Below are 16,655 nucleotides of genomic sequence, written 5' to 3' on the forward strand. Positions count from 1 at the left end.
ACTGCTCTGCAGTAACCCCTAATAAATCGCTTTTTAGGATGCATATGCACACAAATTGGCAGAATTCTTTTTTTATTTTAGAGCGGTGTGAAATTGACAAGTTGTAAAGAAACCACTACAAAGGCAAACAATGGCCAACAAGTGTTCCGTGAGTACAACAATGGTCCCTTTTTTTCTTTTCGAGGGAAACTTAATTTTCAATGCTTAAATAAGCAGGTTGCGCACATGAACACGCACAGGTCTAAAGTGAATTGCTATAGACTGCTAATAGAAGTGATTATTTAATGTATACACAAACTGAAGTGTGGCAAATAAATTAAATTACAGATGTTAATACATTTCCAGGAGAGCCACACTGTCCTTTGTAAATAACACTGACTTGAGATTAAAATTTAAAGGTACAAAATGGTGTTCTTGACCACTGAAGAAAATGGGTCAGCACAAACAAAGCCCTAATACAAAAAAGGGCACTAGAGTATCCGGTCGTGCCCGGTCATGGCTGCTGCTTACATCCAATTAGATTTGGAATTTCTGGTGCTTTCAACACCACTTCAAATCATCTAAAAAAGATTAATCGGTATTCCCCAACTTTCTTATGACACAGAAAGACACACAGGCAGTCTGATACAAACATATAGGACACAAACAGTACTTTTCCAACCGATAGCTTATACCCATTTTCCATCTCAATGTCAGGTCTAACCTGGGTTTTCAAACATGGTTCCAACATGTGTTTCAGTCAGGTCAGAACCCATTCACAACTCAGGATGGACCTCACATGATGGCAAGTAGATCCTTCTGTGCAGTCTGTTCTGCCGTTGATTGGAGATGAACCAGCTTTCTGCATACTTCTAGCGTGATTCAGACCAATAATACCATGATTGCAATGTTACCAGGGTCAGTGTGGGATCAACCATGGTAGATACGAACTCCTTCCCACCATATCTTGACCCCAGCAATAACCTAGGTTAAACGTATGGTGAAAAATGGGAATAAGAGTGTCTCTAAAATTTAGTTATATCAGCAGTCATTGTTGTAGTGTAAATAACTCAACCACCATTTCTTATGTCACAAAGTGGGGATGGACCACCTAGTCACAAATAGGCACCTGTTGTGAGTAAATGGTGGGCCAGCTGACCCTATATGAGGACCTTGGGGAGACTGTCCTGGTCATTGCATCATTAATCTGACCCTGCCAATGACTGTTACCCAATTCCTTTCTAACCAACACTTCCAACTCTCACCGTCAGAATTTTTTTGTGCTAAATCCAACTTCTGGAATGTCCTCTCATTTTTAGGCTGGGTACACACTACAGTGGTATAAGGGGTGATTGACCATTTTGTAACAACAAGTAGACTACATCATCACATGAGACGCTGGTCTGCTGACCTGCATGGTCAAAAAGATGATAATGTATGCCCAACCTTTCAGTGTAATAAAGGATAGAACAATGTATTGCTCTGTTATACATTACACAGTGTCCATGGCCAGTCTTGCATGGTCCAGGCTGAAGGTAATTTCCCCGACCGCCTGGACAATTCACCATCGGTTTGACGTGTTGATGGCCTTAGACTTGCAGCTCTAATAGCCATTAAATGTGTCCTTAAAAAATATATCTTTATTCAAGTATACCAATTAAGTTTCCAGCCCTGGTGTTCCCCAACACTGCGGTCTGCTCCCTCCGCATCCCCTCTGGAATGTATACTCTAGCAAGCAAGCAGGGACCTCTCTCCTTTTATTTTCTCTATGTAATTATGTAACTTGCAGATTATAATTATTAGCGAACTTGTCTGCAGCTGTCTAAATTGGTCACTTTGTACTTATGTAAGGTATTGTAAGTTCTATTTTCTGTTTATACTACTAGGTAACCCTGGTGGTACTTTATAAATAAAAAATACTACTACTATAACGGTCAGAAAAGTTAAGTTATCAGCAAGAGCAGAGGACCCAGTGAACTTTAGTTCACCATTTCCTATTATTAAATGGTGGATTTTGGCCACAAAGCACATGTTACCAGCTTCTGATAGATGCTGCTTTTGTGTCTATTTAATCCAAAATCTTCAATTCTTTTGTCACCATAAAATTACAATCCAATTCCATTCCTCATGTTGGAGTGTACAGAGGCTGATTGATATCGAAGGCCATATAAATTAACTTACATTTTCTTTTTAGGATTCACACTTGCACGGAACCTTAAGACTAATTACAATTGATTTAATACAGGTCTAGGTGTCTTATCAGGTACACATTTATAAGGGCAGTGTAAGGGTTAAAAAGGTCAAATGAAATCGAAAGCATACAAAATAATACAACCCTGAGGGATTAACCCTATAAAAAATAATAACCTTTCAGGATATAAGTAGTAGACACATTCTAAAGAAATATATTTTTTTCTTATACATCTAAAAGATCTAAAACTAGTTAATAGCCTGTGAAAATGGTGGCTTCTGCAATGTACTTTCACTTTGAGCTGTGAGTTTTTAGCCCAAAAACTCTCCACCCACCCCCATCCCCTATCTGCTCCTACCTCCGATCTGTCTTCACAGGTCCCTCTCTCCATATCCAGCAAGTTTGAAACAGATCAGTGTCCCTCAAAAATTGCTATCACTTTCTGTTATGACATCTTTTAGCACACAAAGGAGTAATTTGGTCTGTTGAGTGGCCTCTAGTGGTCACTGACGGTACTTCACCTCATCAACATGTAGAGTAATTCGCGGTTTATATATGTATTGAAGAATATTTCTATGAATTGTCTGAAAAGAGTTACCAAGGCTCCATTTACTGCAGGTGCAAAGATTGACTTAAAAAAAAAAAAAAAAAAAATTAAATGAAAAGAAGTCTTTGGCTGCCATGGTTCAAGGCGATATTTGCACAAAAAATCCATTTTAGAATACTTGCCATTTTTCTCTAATTTCCAGGGTCTGTCCCATAGTTTAGAGATTTGTCTGGGGCATTTTCTTCATCTAAGGAAATTATTCCCATTTGTCCATATTCAACAACTACACAATAACATTCCTGCTTTTTTAAAATATTTTTCCGACTGTTTAAACTTACAATAAGGGCGTCCATTTTGTATTTGTTTGTAGAGGAGCATTTAAAAAACAAACACAAAAGTATATTATGATAAACTTGATGACATAACACAAAATGGGGACTGGAATGTTTTAAGATGCATTAAGACGGTATATGTTGGCGTAGACTCAAAGATTGCAAATACTTATAACATTTGGTAACCGTGTATTAAATGACCGTTTACATCTTCTGCATATTATGCTCGGACCAATCAGATGACATTGACAAAAACAAAAAGGCGGGTCCTCGAGATCTGTATTTTAGCCCAAATTCATAGTTAAAAAACGGGTTTATCAAAAGGACACCCATCATCGGAGCTCAGGCCACAAGCAAATACTGCCTACTGTATTTAGCCCAAATCTAACCTCTGCCCCTACAGCCTAACCCTCCCTCTACTGTCCAATCCTAACCTCTATTCCTACAGTATAACCCTCCCGTAGAGCCCAACCCTAACCTCAGCTCCTACAGCCTAACCATCCCTCTACTGTCCAATCCTAACCTCTAACCCTACAATATAACCCTCCCCTAGAGCCCAAACCTAACCTCTGCTTCTACAGCCTAACCGTCCCTCTACTGTCCAATCCTAACCTCTAACCCTACAATATAACCCTCCCCTAGAGCCCAAACCTAACCTCTGCTTCTACAGCCTAACTCTCCCTGTACTGTCCAACTCTAACCTAACCTCAAACCTTTTTCCCATTTCTACTTATCACACTCAATATGACATCAGTTATCTTCTGAGCAGAGCCGGGGTTGTCCTGCTGTGCTCTATATAAGAGCTGCCTGTTCTGAATATTTAGTAAATGTAGGTGATGACCAATCGCACCTAGGATTGCTAAAAAGAAGAAGGTTGCAGCAGTATATACACTGTACACATGTGCTGCCTTTACCTCAGGAATATACAGTATTCCAACGCTGGGATTAGAAGCTTTAATTGTGAGTAATTGATATATTAGGAAGGTCTGTATTGTGGAGTGATTGTTCTTAAACAGTAAAGTCTTCATGAGTTTTTGACTATTTTTGGTGTCCATGTTGACACCTGAGCGCATGGACCCCAACTAGTGTACTGTAGTCCCCTTTTTTTGAATCCCATGCTTTGGCCCAGGAGCTGCTCTCAACACTTTACCGTTCCCAGTCCATAAGGATGGTAATATAGGAAAAAAGCTTTAAAAAAGAATAAAAATAAAAAATTTCCCCAAAACTGATGTTAATTTTTTCATGACTCGACCTTTGGTCAATGTCAGCCTTGTGCAGGTCTATCTTTTGGGGTTAACCCATTGACTATCAACCTGGACACTATGTCAGTCATCTGGATACCCGCAGCAGTAACATCTGTACATATATAATGTATACTGTGGAATTTAAGGCCCCCGTACTTATGTCACTTCTCGGAAACAGTCACATACGATCTCCCGTGAACTCTCCGGGTGGCAGGATCGCGTACGAAACATCGTATGCGGTCCTTTCCCATACAGTGTAACGTATGCGATCCCAGCCAAAGCTGCCGGATCCGATAACTCTTGATGGAAGCCCTATGCAATCTCCGTCTCAGATCCGATGTGCACAAGACCAGAATAGGAGCTAAAACACAAGCAGTGTGACACTTTTTATCCATTTACTCGGGTTGATGAATCGAAACCGGTGAAAAGGACCCATTTCGCACTAATGTATGGGCACCTTTAGATCCACACTGGAATTGCTTGGGGCAAAACACTGGTACATATAATAAATATACATTGATTATTTTGCATAAACTTTACACATAAAATGATGGTATGTTTGCCAGCATTTGTAGAGGAAGGGATCATTGTTTGTGTGAGAATTAGAATAAACCAAATACACTCAATGATGAGCCTCAGACAGGACATTTACGGCTGAAATGGTGGTATACGGTGCAGCGTAGGCGTAAGGGACAGTGACAGCGAGATGACAGCTACCCTCCACCATAACACACTGCGGCATTTCTTGCATACAATCTTTCTGCATCCAGAAAAGTCCCCCAAACTAATTACAATTGATTAAATATGGATCAGGAACCTTATCAAGGGAAAAAATAAATTACCCAGTGACAGACTGAGAGGTCAATACAGAGCAGCTGCCATCTCTCAGCTTACAGATCGTATTTTGGGGCTCAATGAGAATAAAATCGCAGTATTCCAACCGCTCTGGAAAATGTGAATATAAACACCATGTATCACTGCTTGTTTTACATCAGAAATAATCTGACACATTATTTACACACATTCTTTTTTTCGAAAGACCCAAATTGTCGTCCTTTAATCTGTAACCAATCATCGCTCTGCGCTAACTGCAGTCGGATCTCTATAATTAGGAGTAATAATGCCATTTATGCAGAAACAACACAGGAAAACCATTACATTGTAGGCTGACCTCCCAATGCTGCAATAATTACTATTATTTCATTGTTTTTCCTTTATTGGTCTGTTGTTGTTTTTTGGCACAGATAAGGTTAACCACATTTATTGTCGAGTCTTACCTTCTATTGCAAGCATGGCTCGCAACTCTCTGTTGAGTAGCTCAAACCGCCTCTCTAGGTCATGTTCTTTTTCCCTATAGGCAAGTTGAGAGAGAAGGGAAAAAAACTAAGTTCATCAATATGTTAATTACTAAATCATTAAACACTTAAAGGGACCTTTAGCGTACATTGATTTAGAGAAGTCATAAATGACTTTTCTCTACCACAATAAGCTACTTCACAAAATGATACACAAACCAAGAACGACCACGGGGACTGACTGCAGTAAAAACTTCCTGAGGTGAAGGTTGCACATTGGCTACTGCCACATGTCTGTGTACCTCATGAATCTTACCTTTAATAAACATATGGCCCAACATTATTATTTTTTTCCTTTATATGCCAAAACAAAGCTTTATTTTTATTTTATTTTATAGACAACACAAACAAAATGTGAGAGTTGGTTGGTGTAGTTGCTAGCGATGCTGCCTCACAACCACAAGGCTCAAACGGTGACCAAGTTGGTGTAGAGTTTGTATGTTCTCCTTTGGTTTCCTCCCACATGGCAAAAATGCACTGGTAGGTTAATAAACTACAGCCAAAAAAACAAATCCTAATATCTACGTTTATATGTCCACACGGGAGAGAAAATAGAATGTAAGCTCCCCCGAGTACATGGCTGATATGAAAGACAAAGGGGGAAATGTAATACGATGAGAGAATCGGAAAGTGAGAGATTTGGGAAGAAATCTCCAGTTTTTTTTAAAGCGGCAATCACACTGCAAAACCAGTTTGATTTTGAAGTGTAATGGATTGCCGCTTTAAAAAACTGGAGATTTCTTCCCAAATCTCTCACTTTCTGAATCTCTCATCCTATTACATTTCACCTAAACATTCTGTGTGTGAAGGGCTGCAAAATGTGTGAGCCTCTATTTAAATAACTTAACCAATTATTAAAATAACAATAACATTATCACATTGAACGGGTTAGTGAATGTCCTTTACATGAAATATATACGTAATATACGCGACTAAATCATTTTGTTTGGCTATATTTAAATGCAACTTAAAACCATCATGACTTTATACAGAACGCGGTCAGTTCTACAAGTAAATCTTTTAACCTTTTCAAGGTTTAATTTCTGATTTGTTTTTGCTTGCCGTTAATCCTCCCTTCAAGGGACAATAGCAAAACCGTTCCTAAGCATGTCATAACTTAACCAGAAAGCTAGTTACTGGGATCCTTGTCACCAGTGCCTGCATATTACTAGCTGATGATAATCCTATTTATGAGTGTCTAAAAGAACAAGAAATAATGGGAAACAATGAAAGTGATGCTGGAGGAGCCAGTTTTCCTTTCCACAGGTTACACAGGGAGAGAGACAGGGGCAGACAGAGAATCCTCAACTCCTTTATGTCTACCTGCGTCACTCAAAGTGTAAAGTCATGAGGATCTTTACAGGACCAAACAATACCTGCCTGGCGCCAATGTTACTCCAGGGCAGAAAGCCTGGTAGATAGACAAAAGTCACACTGGGCTGCGTAAAATCTCTTTTGCATAAATCATAACATGGACTGTCACATGAAAGTGTAACAGAGACACGTGTACCGTGTACTTACAGAAGAGAAAGTTGGTTCATCCTCCGAATTAGGGCATTTTTCTTGTTCACAAGCATGAACCATTCTTGCATCAATGTTTCCTCTTCTTCCGTATAGAGGCCTGAAATAGAAACAGGTATACAGGGTGAGCGCAATTTAAAAAAGCAAACAGATCCTGGGCCTGTGATTGCAACGGCAGCTTCACCCAACTGGCCCAGCTCCCCTTAAATGAGTACTGCTTGCATACATTTGGTATCTATATCTGTGCTTCAATGATGATCATGTCCGGCTTTTGTTCAGTACCAAAAGCGAAGCCCCAAGAATGTACGATTCATTTATATTGTGCCCCTAGGGCTATTTCACATGCTCCGGCTCTTGCCGGGAGGCGAAACCCCGCATGGCCAGGAAGCCGCGCCGCACACCGTAGTTAATAATGGACACAAATGTGTCCAATCACGCGGGACGGCCACGGCCGGCCGCCCGGTTGCAGCCGGATCCCACCACTGGAAGCGACGGCTGCCGGGCTGTGGCCATCCCCACCATTGTAAACTGCTGTGTGCGGCACGGCTTTCTGGCCGTGACGGGTTTCGCAGCCCGGCACAGGAGCCGGAGCGTGTGAAATAGCCCTTATGTAACACATCAACATCAGAAACGGGTAAAAAAAAAAAATATATTTTTTATATATTATTAGATTTATTACAAGATCATAGAACGATATATAAAACAGATTTACAATTCAGTTATTCTAAGGAATAATACAGCATGTCTATCAGAAGATTTGCATTGATTTTGGAGTTTCTTAACCCCTGTAACTAGAGGCCCCTAAATTGCTAAATATCGCACCCTTATGGGAAGCTAGACTTCCCCTACTGGATATCGATTTATAGAGTCCAATATATCTATCAATTTAGTAGGGGTTTCTGTGAGCGTGTCGGGATAAATTACTTAAGGCCCCATACACTAGTACAATATGGCCCTTTTTCACACGATAACTCGTGCGAAAAGTGCCAACATGTATTTGTTTTACCTCCGGTTCCGATGCACAGTCCCGTGCGCATGGGATCAGATCCCGAGAACATCATGGCTGCCATAGGGATCAGTTGTATCCCGCAGACATGACCGTGATCGCATATGATACATTATATGCTAAAAGATCAAAAATTATGCATTGGATGTATTGAAGTTTCGTATGCAATCCAGCTGCCTCCCCGGCTGCCAGTTGCCGAGGTATCGCATGGGAGGCTGCATGCGATGCCTCTGAAAAGTGTATGGGGGCCTTAAGGGGGATGATGGGAGGAACATACTTTAGGAAGCTGGAGGTGAGACGAGTGTGGAGCTAATCCCGGAGGAGGGGCCAGCCTACAGTAACCAGCCACACACAGGCTGGGGCTGGGTGTAGTGCACAGTAGGGTTGAAAAGTACTGTGTGGGGAGAGGCGGTACACCACTATGTGCACATCCTTAGTCCCGGCTAAAGTCCAGCTATCATGTAATAGAGTTTACTCCCCCTCACTGGCAACTTGATGCAGTCAACAAAAACTCCCTGTAGTATGTGCACCCTGGGCTGCTGGCTGCACGTTATATGGTAATGCGACAGTATCTCAAGATGGCGTTACCCAACAATGAAAAGTAAACCTTCCAGTTATATGCTCTGTCCCCAGGAGGGCTTACAAGGACAGACAGAAGCAATCAAGCATAGGAGGAAACCTATCATTTCTGTAGCGTTAACGTGTTGGTAAAGAGATGACAGTTGGGAAAAGCCCTTTCTCCGGTGCTAGGACTAGAAAAAAGAGCTTTACTCATCTTTATAAATAAAGCCCTAAAACAAATATACAGTTATAGCCAATCTCTCAGCAACACTTTTTTTGAACCATTACTAAAACATAAATTATAAGCGCATCACAACCTTTTTTTTTGGAGGGGGGTGTATTCATCAGCTGAGCAATGACAGTTTAACATGATATTCTGTGTAGCGTGCTAGAGAACTACTACCCCCATTATTTATCATATCTTGTAGGCTTAAAATGCACATATACAGTTTGAGTTGGATGGCCTATTTAAACCAAATTATTATTAAATATGGACATTTGCTTATATAAAGCAGGGATATTTCATACAACTGGAAACAAAAAACAGTAATAAAGTAATACCATACAAAGAGATAAGAGGCCCTGCTCGCAAACTTATAATCTATAGAGGCCAAATATCATATCAAAGTTTATTTGGGTCTCAAGAGACCACACATTTTGATCTATGGTGGAAGGTGAGCCATCAGAGTCGAGAGATGTGTGGGTTGATAATAATGGCACCCAACTGTGTATGCGGCTACTGTCCAACTACACTGACAGAGATCCGTGTCCCCCCAACCAATCAGATTACTCTGTGTATGAGAACATACATTTTATTTTCATTTTGTCAGTGCACTACTGCAAGGATACATTAAGCTTCACTTAGAACGCAAAGCAGAATGGAAGAAATCATTGGCGAAAATGTAATAGGATGAGAGAATCACAAAGTGAGAGATCTGGTAAGAAATCTCCAGGTTTTTTTTTTTTAAAGCGGCAATCATTTGCAAAATCACACTGGTGTAAATGATTGCCGCTTTAAAAAAACCTGGAGATTTCTTACCAAATCTCTCACTTTTTGATTCTCTCATCCTATTAAATTTCACCCCATGAGCGACTCTAGGTGGTAAATGTTCTAAAGCGTCTTAAAAATGAAGTGCTGTTGCCAATAGCAACCAAACAGATTCTATCATTTTCTAGGATGCAATATATTATCAATTATTTATTTATTAAGTTTCTTATATAGCGTGCACATATTCCGCAGCGCTTTACAGAGAATATTTGAACATTCACACCAGTCCCTGCCCCGGTGGAGCTTACAATCTATATTCCCTACCACATGTACACACACAGACATGCTAGGGTTAATTTGTTGGGAGCCAATTAACCTACCTGTATATTTTTGGATTGTGGGAGGAAACCGGAGTACCCGGAGGAAACCCACGCAACTTTTCATTTTTGGAAGCTGTAGAAAAATGTACCCCTAGGTGTGCATAATTTAGCCCTGTTATTGCATTCAACAGTTAAAATGCAATAAATTCTTATATCTTTAAAGCGGTCCTTCGCAGATGGGGTATCAACATTTCATAATGAATAAAATCTACAAATATACCCTGTATCCAAACATGTGTCCAGGTGACTGTATACTATATATATATTTATCTTTCATGGGGCTTGAATATAGGGTGAATCTTTTCAAACACCGGAACTGTTCTCCCAAAACAAAACGGAACCAAAGACGGAGCCTTATCTATCCTACTGTGCAACAATTCATGAGGTGGTGAAAGCCGGAATAGTGGCTGTAATATATTCTGTAATACACTTCATTTATATGTTCAATGTTGTAGACACAATCCTTTGTACACAGATATTCACACAATTTTCTGCTGCACCATTTTATCAGCATCATCGGAGTCCCTGTATGCACAGCCCATACATATAAAGTAATGTTGCTCTCTTCCTTCACTTCCTTAGTATTCCAAAGCTAGGGGGGAAACACACAAAATCCGGCCAGATAATGTTTTGTCAATAACTAATAACAGATAAGAAAAGGCTCTCAATACTAGACAAACAGATGGCTTCCCCGGACAATACTTGATTTAACAAGCTATTTGCTATATACTTAGGCTCTGGGTTAATCAAAATGTATAATCTGTCATCTATGAAAATGTTCTTCAAGAAACCGCGGCTGAAGGATTGCAGGGGGCACGCGGCTTAATGAATGATAAAAACACCCGCCGGATCTTTGTGAATACTGGCGAATTCTGTGGAGACTGCAATACAATGTTTCTAGGTTAGTAAAATGTGAATTTGTGGTGAATAATAAATGTATGCTAAAAACAGTAAGGTGGTTCTATGCTGAAAAGTTATATTATATATATATAAAAATATGTACACATACTAGGCCTGATTCAGACCAGTTTGCTAGGCTGCGTATCCTTGCAGCCTAGCGAACAGGTAAGTGCCGCCCCACCAAAAGACCCCTCCCCCCTCCCGACAGCATGCAAGGGGATGTGTACGCGAACACAAACGACTTGCATGTGGCCTCCCAGACAAAAAATAATACAATGGTCGCTGATTTATTTTCTCCGTTTGTAGATAAAAGTAAGTCTATATTTACTTTTATCCTGGACTGAGATGGACGAAGAGAAGGGGAAAACAACACGTAAAAATGTCTATTCGGTGATGAAGTAATTGGGGTCAATTCAATTATGGGTGATGTTCTCAACATGGAAAGTAAATGCTGGCTATACGCCACAAATACAGTCCTGCTGGACTTGCTGATTTTTGTTTGCAGTCCCAAAGGGCTGTGTAAAAAATAAAATTAAATACAAAAACAGCGAGATTGGGTTTGTTCAGGTGCTGTTGCCGGAATAAATAAATTGTTGCAACAGCAACTCGCCCCCTCACGTCTAATTGAATTAATCCCATCTATTGTAACTGGGAATGAGATCTAAAAAATAGAGTGTTACTGACATCAGAGGAGGTAATGTCTGTGGAATCGATAGTGGGCGTACAAATAAAGGCTTTAAGTACATTACCATGTATTATGACTATATTAGGGACAGAATCCAACTCCAACAGAATAATCTAAAAACCTATAATAATCATCTCTTAATTAAGTTGCTAATAGTAATCCAATTAGCCTTTTGGACGATTAGAGAATGAAATGGACTTTCTACTGCACAGATGTATGAGTTATGAGCTGAAATGTTGGAACGTTTCTGGAGGCTTGGGAGTATATTTACTAAAGTGTGGGTTTACAGACTTGGAAATGTCGTACATGCCAACCAATAAGATTCTAGCTATTATTATGTTCTAGATTAACAGGTACTGGAAAAATAGAATCTGACATTTCCACTTCTATTAACTTGCACCTTAGTAAAAATACCCTTTAGAGCGATTTAATTTCTCATTCAGAAGTAGCATCATCTATTTTGCAGTGTATATACTATATTACCATATGCGTAAAAACGATACCTATATACACACACACGCACACACATCTATACAGTAAATTAATCTGGAATGTTTCATTCCATCCCTTGTCCTACTAAATGTTCCCCACACTAATATGTTCGGAGGAGAGAGAGAGAGAAAAGAAAAAGAAATCAGGGAGAAAAAAACCACATGATGAACACTGTTCACCCTGATTAAGTAAGAGCTCATTAAAGAGCTGTCAGTAGCTCACTTTGAATATGCATGAAGCATATAATCAGATCTCGTACCGTCACTAGAGGAGAATACGGTAAGTACAAAGGATTGATTTAATTACTTGGAGTACGCTATAGTGGTATAGCCGTCTTGTTATGGAAAAATAAAAGGGAGGCTGCATTCTAGCGGTTGAGTAAAAGAAGAGGGAAGAAAAGCAATTTTGTCCCTCCAGAAAATTGAATCAGCGGAGAACAGATTTACAAGTTTATTTATTTTAGATCCCAAGACTGTAACCTGTATTGTTGCACACCACCTGTTGAGGACGCTCATATTTTAAAGACACAAGCGGTTCTTCTGAAATGTGTGTTTTAAGGGGGAAAAAAACTAAGTAATTCTACAGCTAAATACAAAGTTCTTACAACGTGCAAATAATGTACAATAAGGAAAAGTCTATTTTCTTTGTCCGTTGTACAAATCGCTACATAAAAAAAAAAAAAATAAGATGGCACAAGCGGTTACCCACTATTTTGGTCAATAAATATTTATTGTGCTTGGGAAACTTTACTTAGTCATGAAAGTTATTCAGTTTGTAGCACCGAAGATAAAACTTGAAATACTTTAGGGCTATTATCATTTAGCACAGGAAAGCATTACGGTACTTGCATCACCCCAAATTCTAGCTACAGCTTCAGGTTCCATTTTGTTTGCACAGACATCTAATAAATGTTGACCACTGAAAGTTGACATGCATGAAGGTTGATATGACTGAAGATCGACATGGGGTTAGGAGGACAGGGTCAAAAGGTCGACACAAGCATTAGGTCGACATGGGTAAGTTCAACAGTCAAAAGGTCAAAATGGTTGTTTCAAAATCGATGGGAGGACAGATCGAGACCCTCTCAAACACCCAGATCCCACTCATCTCAGGCTACTAACAACGGCCCCTGGAGAAATAGGGAGGTAAGACCCAGAGGTTACCCAGATCAGGGAGCTAGACCTAAAGAAAGATTCTTAACTACTAGAGAATGCACCTATCAGGAACCTGAAGATTTTTTAGATCCACTCATGAGAAAGAGAAGTCCGAGTCCCCATGTAATATCAGAATACCAACTGGGCACAGCAAAAAGGAGAAATTCAAGCTTCGAGGAAGAAGGGGTGGGAGAGCGGTAGATAATAGATAAAGTTAAAAGCACCAAAAAAGTGGGACATTTTCAATCTGTCCTCAAAAAAGGTCTCTAACATAGACATTTCTTTATTAAACCGTGCTTTAAAGTTTTTTTTCATCTTCCAAACATATTCGATCACTTTGAAGAGCTAAACTGGTACATTAAAACTCTATGCTGCAAGAGATATTTTGCCAAACAAGAACTAATTAACAAAAAAAAAGATTTCACACCCATTCTATAAGATTCAGACACACAAGCGTTGGAGGTAGGGATGCCAATCCCAGGGCATTTTTTCAATCCCGGGATCCGGGATTGAAAAATGCTCAATCCCGGAATTCCCGGGATCCCGGGATTGGCATCCCCACCAAAAAAAAAAACATTTTTAGCATAGGACCCACCCCGGCCGACCCACACATCTACTTACATTAGGGTGCGGGCGGGCGGCCGGGTGTGGGTTTGGAGGTGCACGGTGCCTCCCGGCAAGTGCACCTCCATAGAAGACAGCAGGCGGGCGGAGGCAGGCAGGCGGGCGGCGGCGAAGAGGCGGGCAGGCGGGCGGAGTCAGGCCGGTGTGCTGGCGGGCGGCGGAGAAGAGGCGGGTAGGCGGGCAGGCAGTCACTGGTGACCTGTGGCCTGCGCAGCGTGACCTCTACTGTCACGCTACGCAGGCCGCACGCCGGGTCAGGTTACAGGAACAGCCAGGCAGCGTCTGAGCGAGTGCTCAGACGCTGCCCGGCATTAGACTGCGCATGCGCAGTCTAATCCCGAAATCCCGGGATTGGATTCTCCAATCCCGGGATTGAAATCCCGGACTTTTTTAGGCCAAATCCCGGGATCCCGCCGATCCCGATCCCGGGATTGGCCACACTAGTTGGAGGATTCCACTTATGGGGAAAATAGATCCCCCACAAATATTTTTGATGTAAAAAAAAAAAAGAAAATGTAAAAAAGTATAGAAAGTTTCTATAAAACTACCCTTGGTGATTTCAAAGATCTATGCAGGGATACTGAGAGCAAGCCAAAAAAAATCTAACCCGAATAAATGGGAACTTAAGGCCATTACATTTTTTTTATTATTTGTGGAATAATTCACCAAGTGGCCGAACTGTGGTAACTATATCTATCCACCTTTATAGAGACTGTCCTATTGGAGATTTATGTGTGGACTTCACTCTTGGTGGCATATTTAGGAATGGATCATACACATACATGTACCTCACTGACCAGACCCATTCTTGCCTTTTTTACATTTTTAGAACTGAGGGAATTTTTAGTTGGAGAGAACATTTTTATTTTAATTGTAATCCGCAAAAAAAGAACAACTTGGCAGATATATTTTGGAATGCAGGTAATCCAACTTACAAGTAAATGGGCACCACCTGAGTATTCAATATTTGATAATTGATAGTGAGCACTTTTTAATTTACCTTTTTTTTTAAATCCAAAAGCCTGGGCCAAAATACCCAAACTTTGACCGTCATTGCAAAAGTATAACAGCACTTGTGTACTTCATCTGTGATGTATGTGTAGATCACAAAATATTGGTCATCTGCGAGCAAATCTAAACCGTGTCTATCACTGAATCAGGCCCAATGTCAGTGGGAGTCCAAGCTTGCAGCATATAGCAAGACTGACAACCCAACACAAATTGCATTTTGTAGGTACGGGTCTAAGAGAACTCGCACTTTCTTACTTAAGCAAAGGAGTCAATATTTTTCTAAACAGTCATTCATTTGGCGATAATTAGTGTTGTGTGAAATGTGCAGGGTAGGGGGTTACTGTGGACAGAACTTGCCAATTAACTGTTTTATTTACTTTCACTTGTAGCGTGCCTCCTCTTTGAGGCCTAGTATCTCCTGGCTATCCCGTCTCCTTCCTCTACACCTTCTGTTATTAATACCTGGGGATTCTCTATTCTGTAAAGGGCCCCAGAAAATCTAGTTACGGCTCTGGCTGACAGGTACGCTCGAAAACCTTATCCACGTCTTTTCTAATTTATTCCACATGAATATGTTACCATCATTCAATATTTAACTGGAAGGGTTTCAAAACCAGTCAGAGATGGAAGAAACAGTCGGTCCTCTCCAAACAGATTTTAACTTTTATATTTGTTTAATATAAAATAGTAAGGTGTAAATGCATAAAATATCATTTAGGACTTAGTTTTCCATAGTAACACATCTTTGTCCAAAGCCCTCCTGTCAATCATATCCTCTCCCAGTACGATAGTTTGGGGACACGTCAAGTGCATACTTGGCTACTCTCCCATAAGTTGCAGGAGACTTACGACTTTTCGGGCAGTCCCACATACCTAGAGTGGACACATCTCCAGCATTCTGCCACCTTCCTAGTGAAGCGGACAGGATTATTATTTATTAACAGTTTCTTATATAGTGCGCACATATTTTGCAGCGCTTTACAGAGAATAATTGAACTTTCACATCAGTCCCTGCCCCAGTGGAGCTTACAATCTATATTCCCTACCACATGTACACACACAGACATTCTTGGGTTAATTTTGTTGGAAGCCAATTAACCTACCTGGATATTATTGGATTGTGGGAGGAAACCGGAGTACCCGGAGTAAACCCACACAAGCATGGGGAGACTATACAAACTGCGTACAGTTAGAGCCATGGTGGGAATCGAACCCATGACTTCAGTGCTGTGAGGCAATAATGCTAACCATTACACCATCCGTGCTGCCCCCTTTGGATGAGATTATACATGGAATTTGTGGCTCTGTTTGGGGGGGGGGGGGGCTATATTATTAAAATTTGAGTAAAAGAGTACTTCAGACCTATTAAGGCCGAATGATCATGGTAAGCCCCTTACCAGATTCTCCCTCTCTGTGGTGTGATGAAGATCCACAGACTGACACACACACACACAGCAGACTTGGTAAGAAATTCTGCTGCCACTGGTCATGTGCTGCAGCACCATTCTGCTGGTCATACTACGTGTAATGGCCGCTGGCCAGGCTGTGGGGAGGAGGGGTTTCTAAGCAACTGGAAACCCCCAGCATCTGCCTATGTACCTAATAATGACAGCACTTCGGCTATGGACAGATATGACTGGCAGACAATATGACTGAAAATACTCATAGAAGTAGCATCTCTTATA

At 40.7% G+C, this 16,655-nt stretch overlaps 1 protein-coding gene across 7 annotated transcripts in view; it reads right to left on the reverse strand.

Annotated features, from left to right (window-relative positions):
• EHBP1 (EH domain binding protein 1) overlaps nucleotides 1–16,655 on the reverse strand; it is a 337,428-nt gene that overhangs the window by 22,920 nt on the left and 297,853 nt on the right. For all 7 annotated transcript variants that reach the window (XM_083175799.1, XM_083175796.1, XM_083175797.1 and 4 more), the window contains 2 exons: nucleotides 7,170–7,269; nucleotides 5,571–5,644 (listed from right to left, as the gene is read on the reverse strand). In XM_083175799.1, coding sequence (XP_083031925.1) covers nucleotides 5,571–5,644; nucleotides 7,170–7,269 — 174 coding nt within the window. The remainder of the gene's footprint in view (nucleotides 1–5,570; nucleotides 5,645–7,169; nucleotides 7,270–16,655) is intronic.

This window comes from Crinia signifera, chromosome 3 (assembly GCF_055691185.1).
Source record: "Crinia signifera chromosome 3, ASM5569118v1, whole genome shotgun sequence".
Taxonomy (NCBI): domain Eukaryota; kingdom Metazoa; phylum Chordata; class Amphibia; order Anura; family Myobatrachidae; genus Crinia; species Crinia signifera.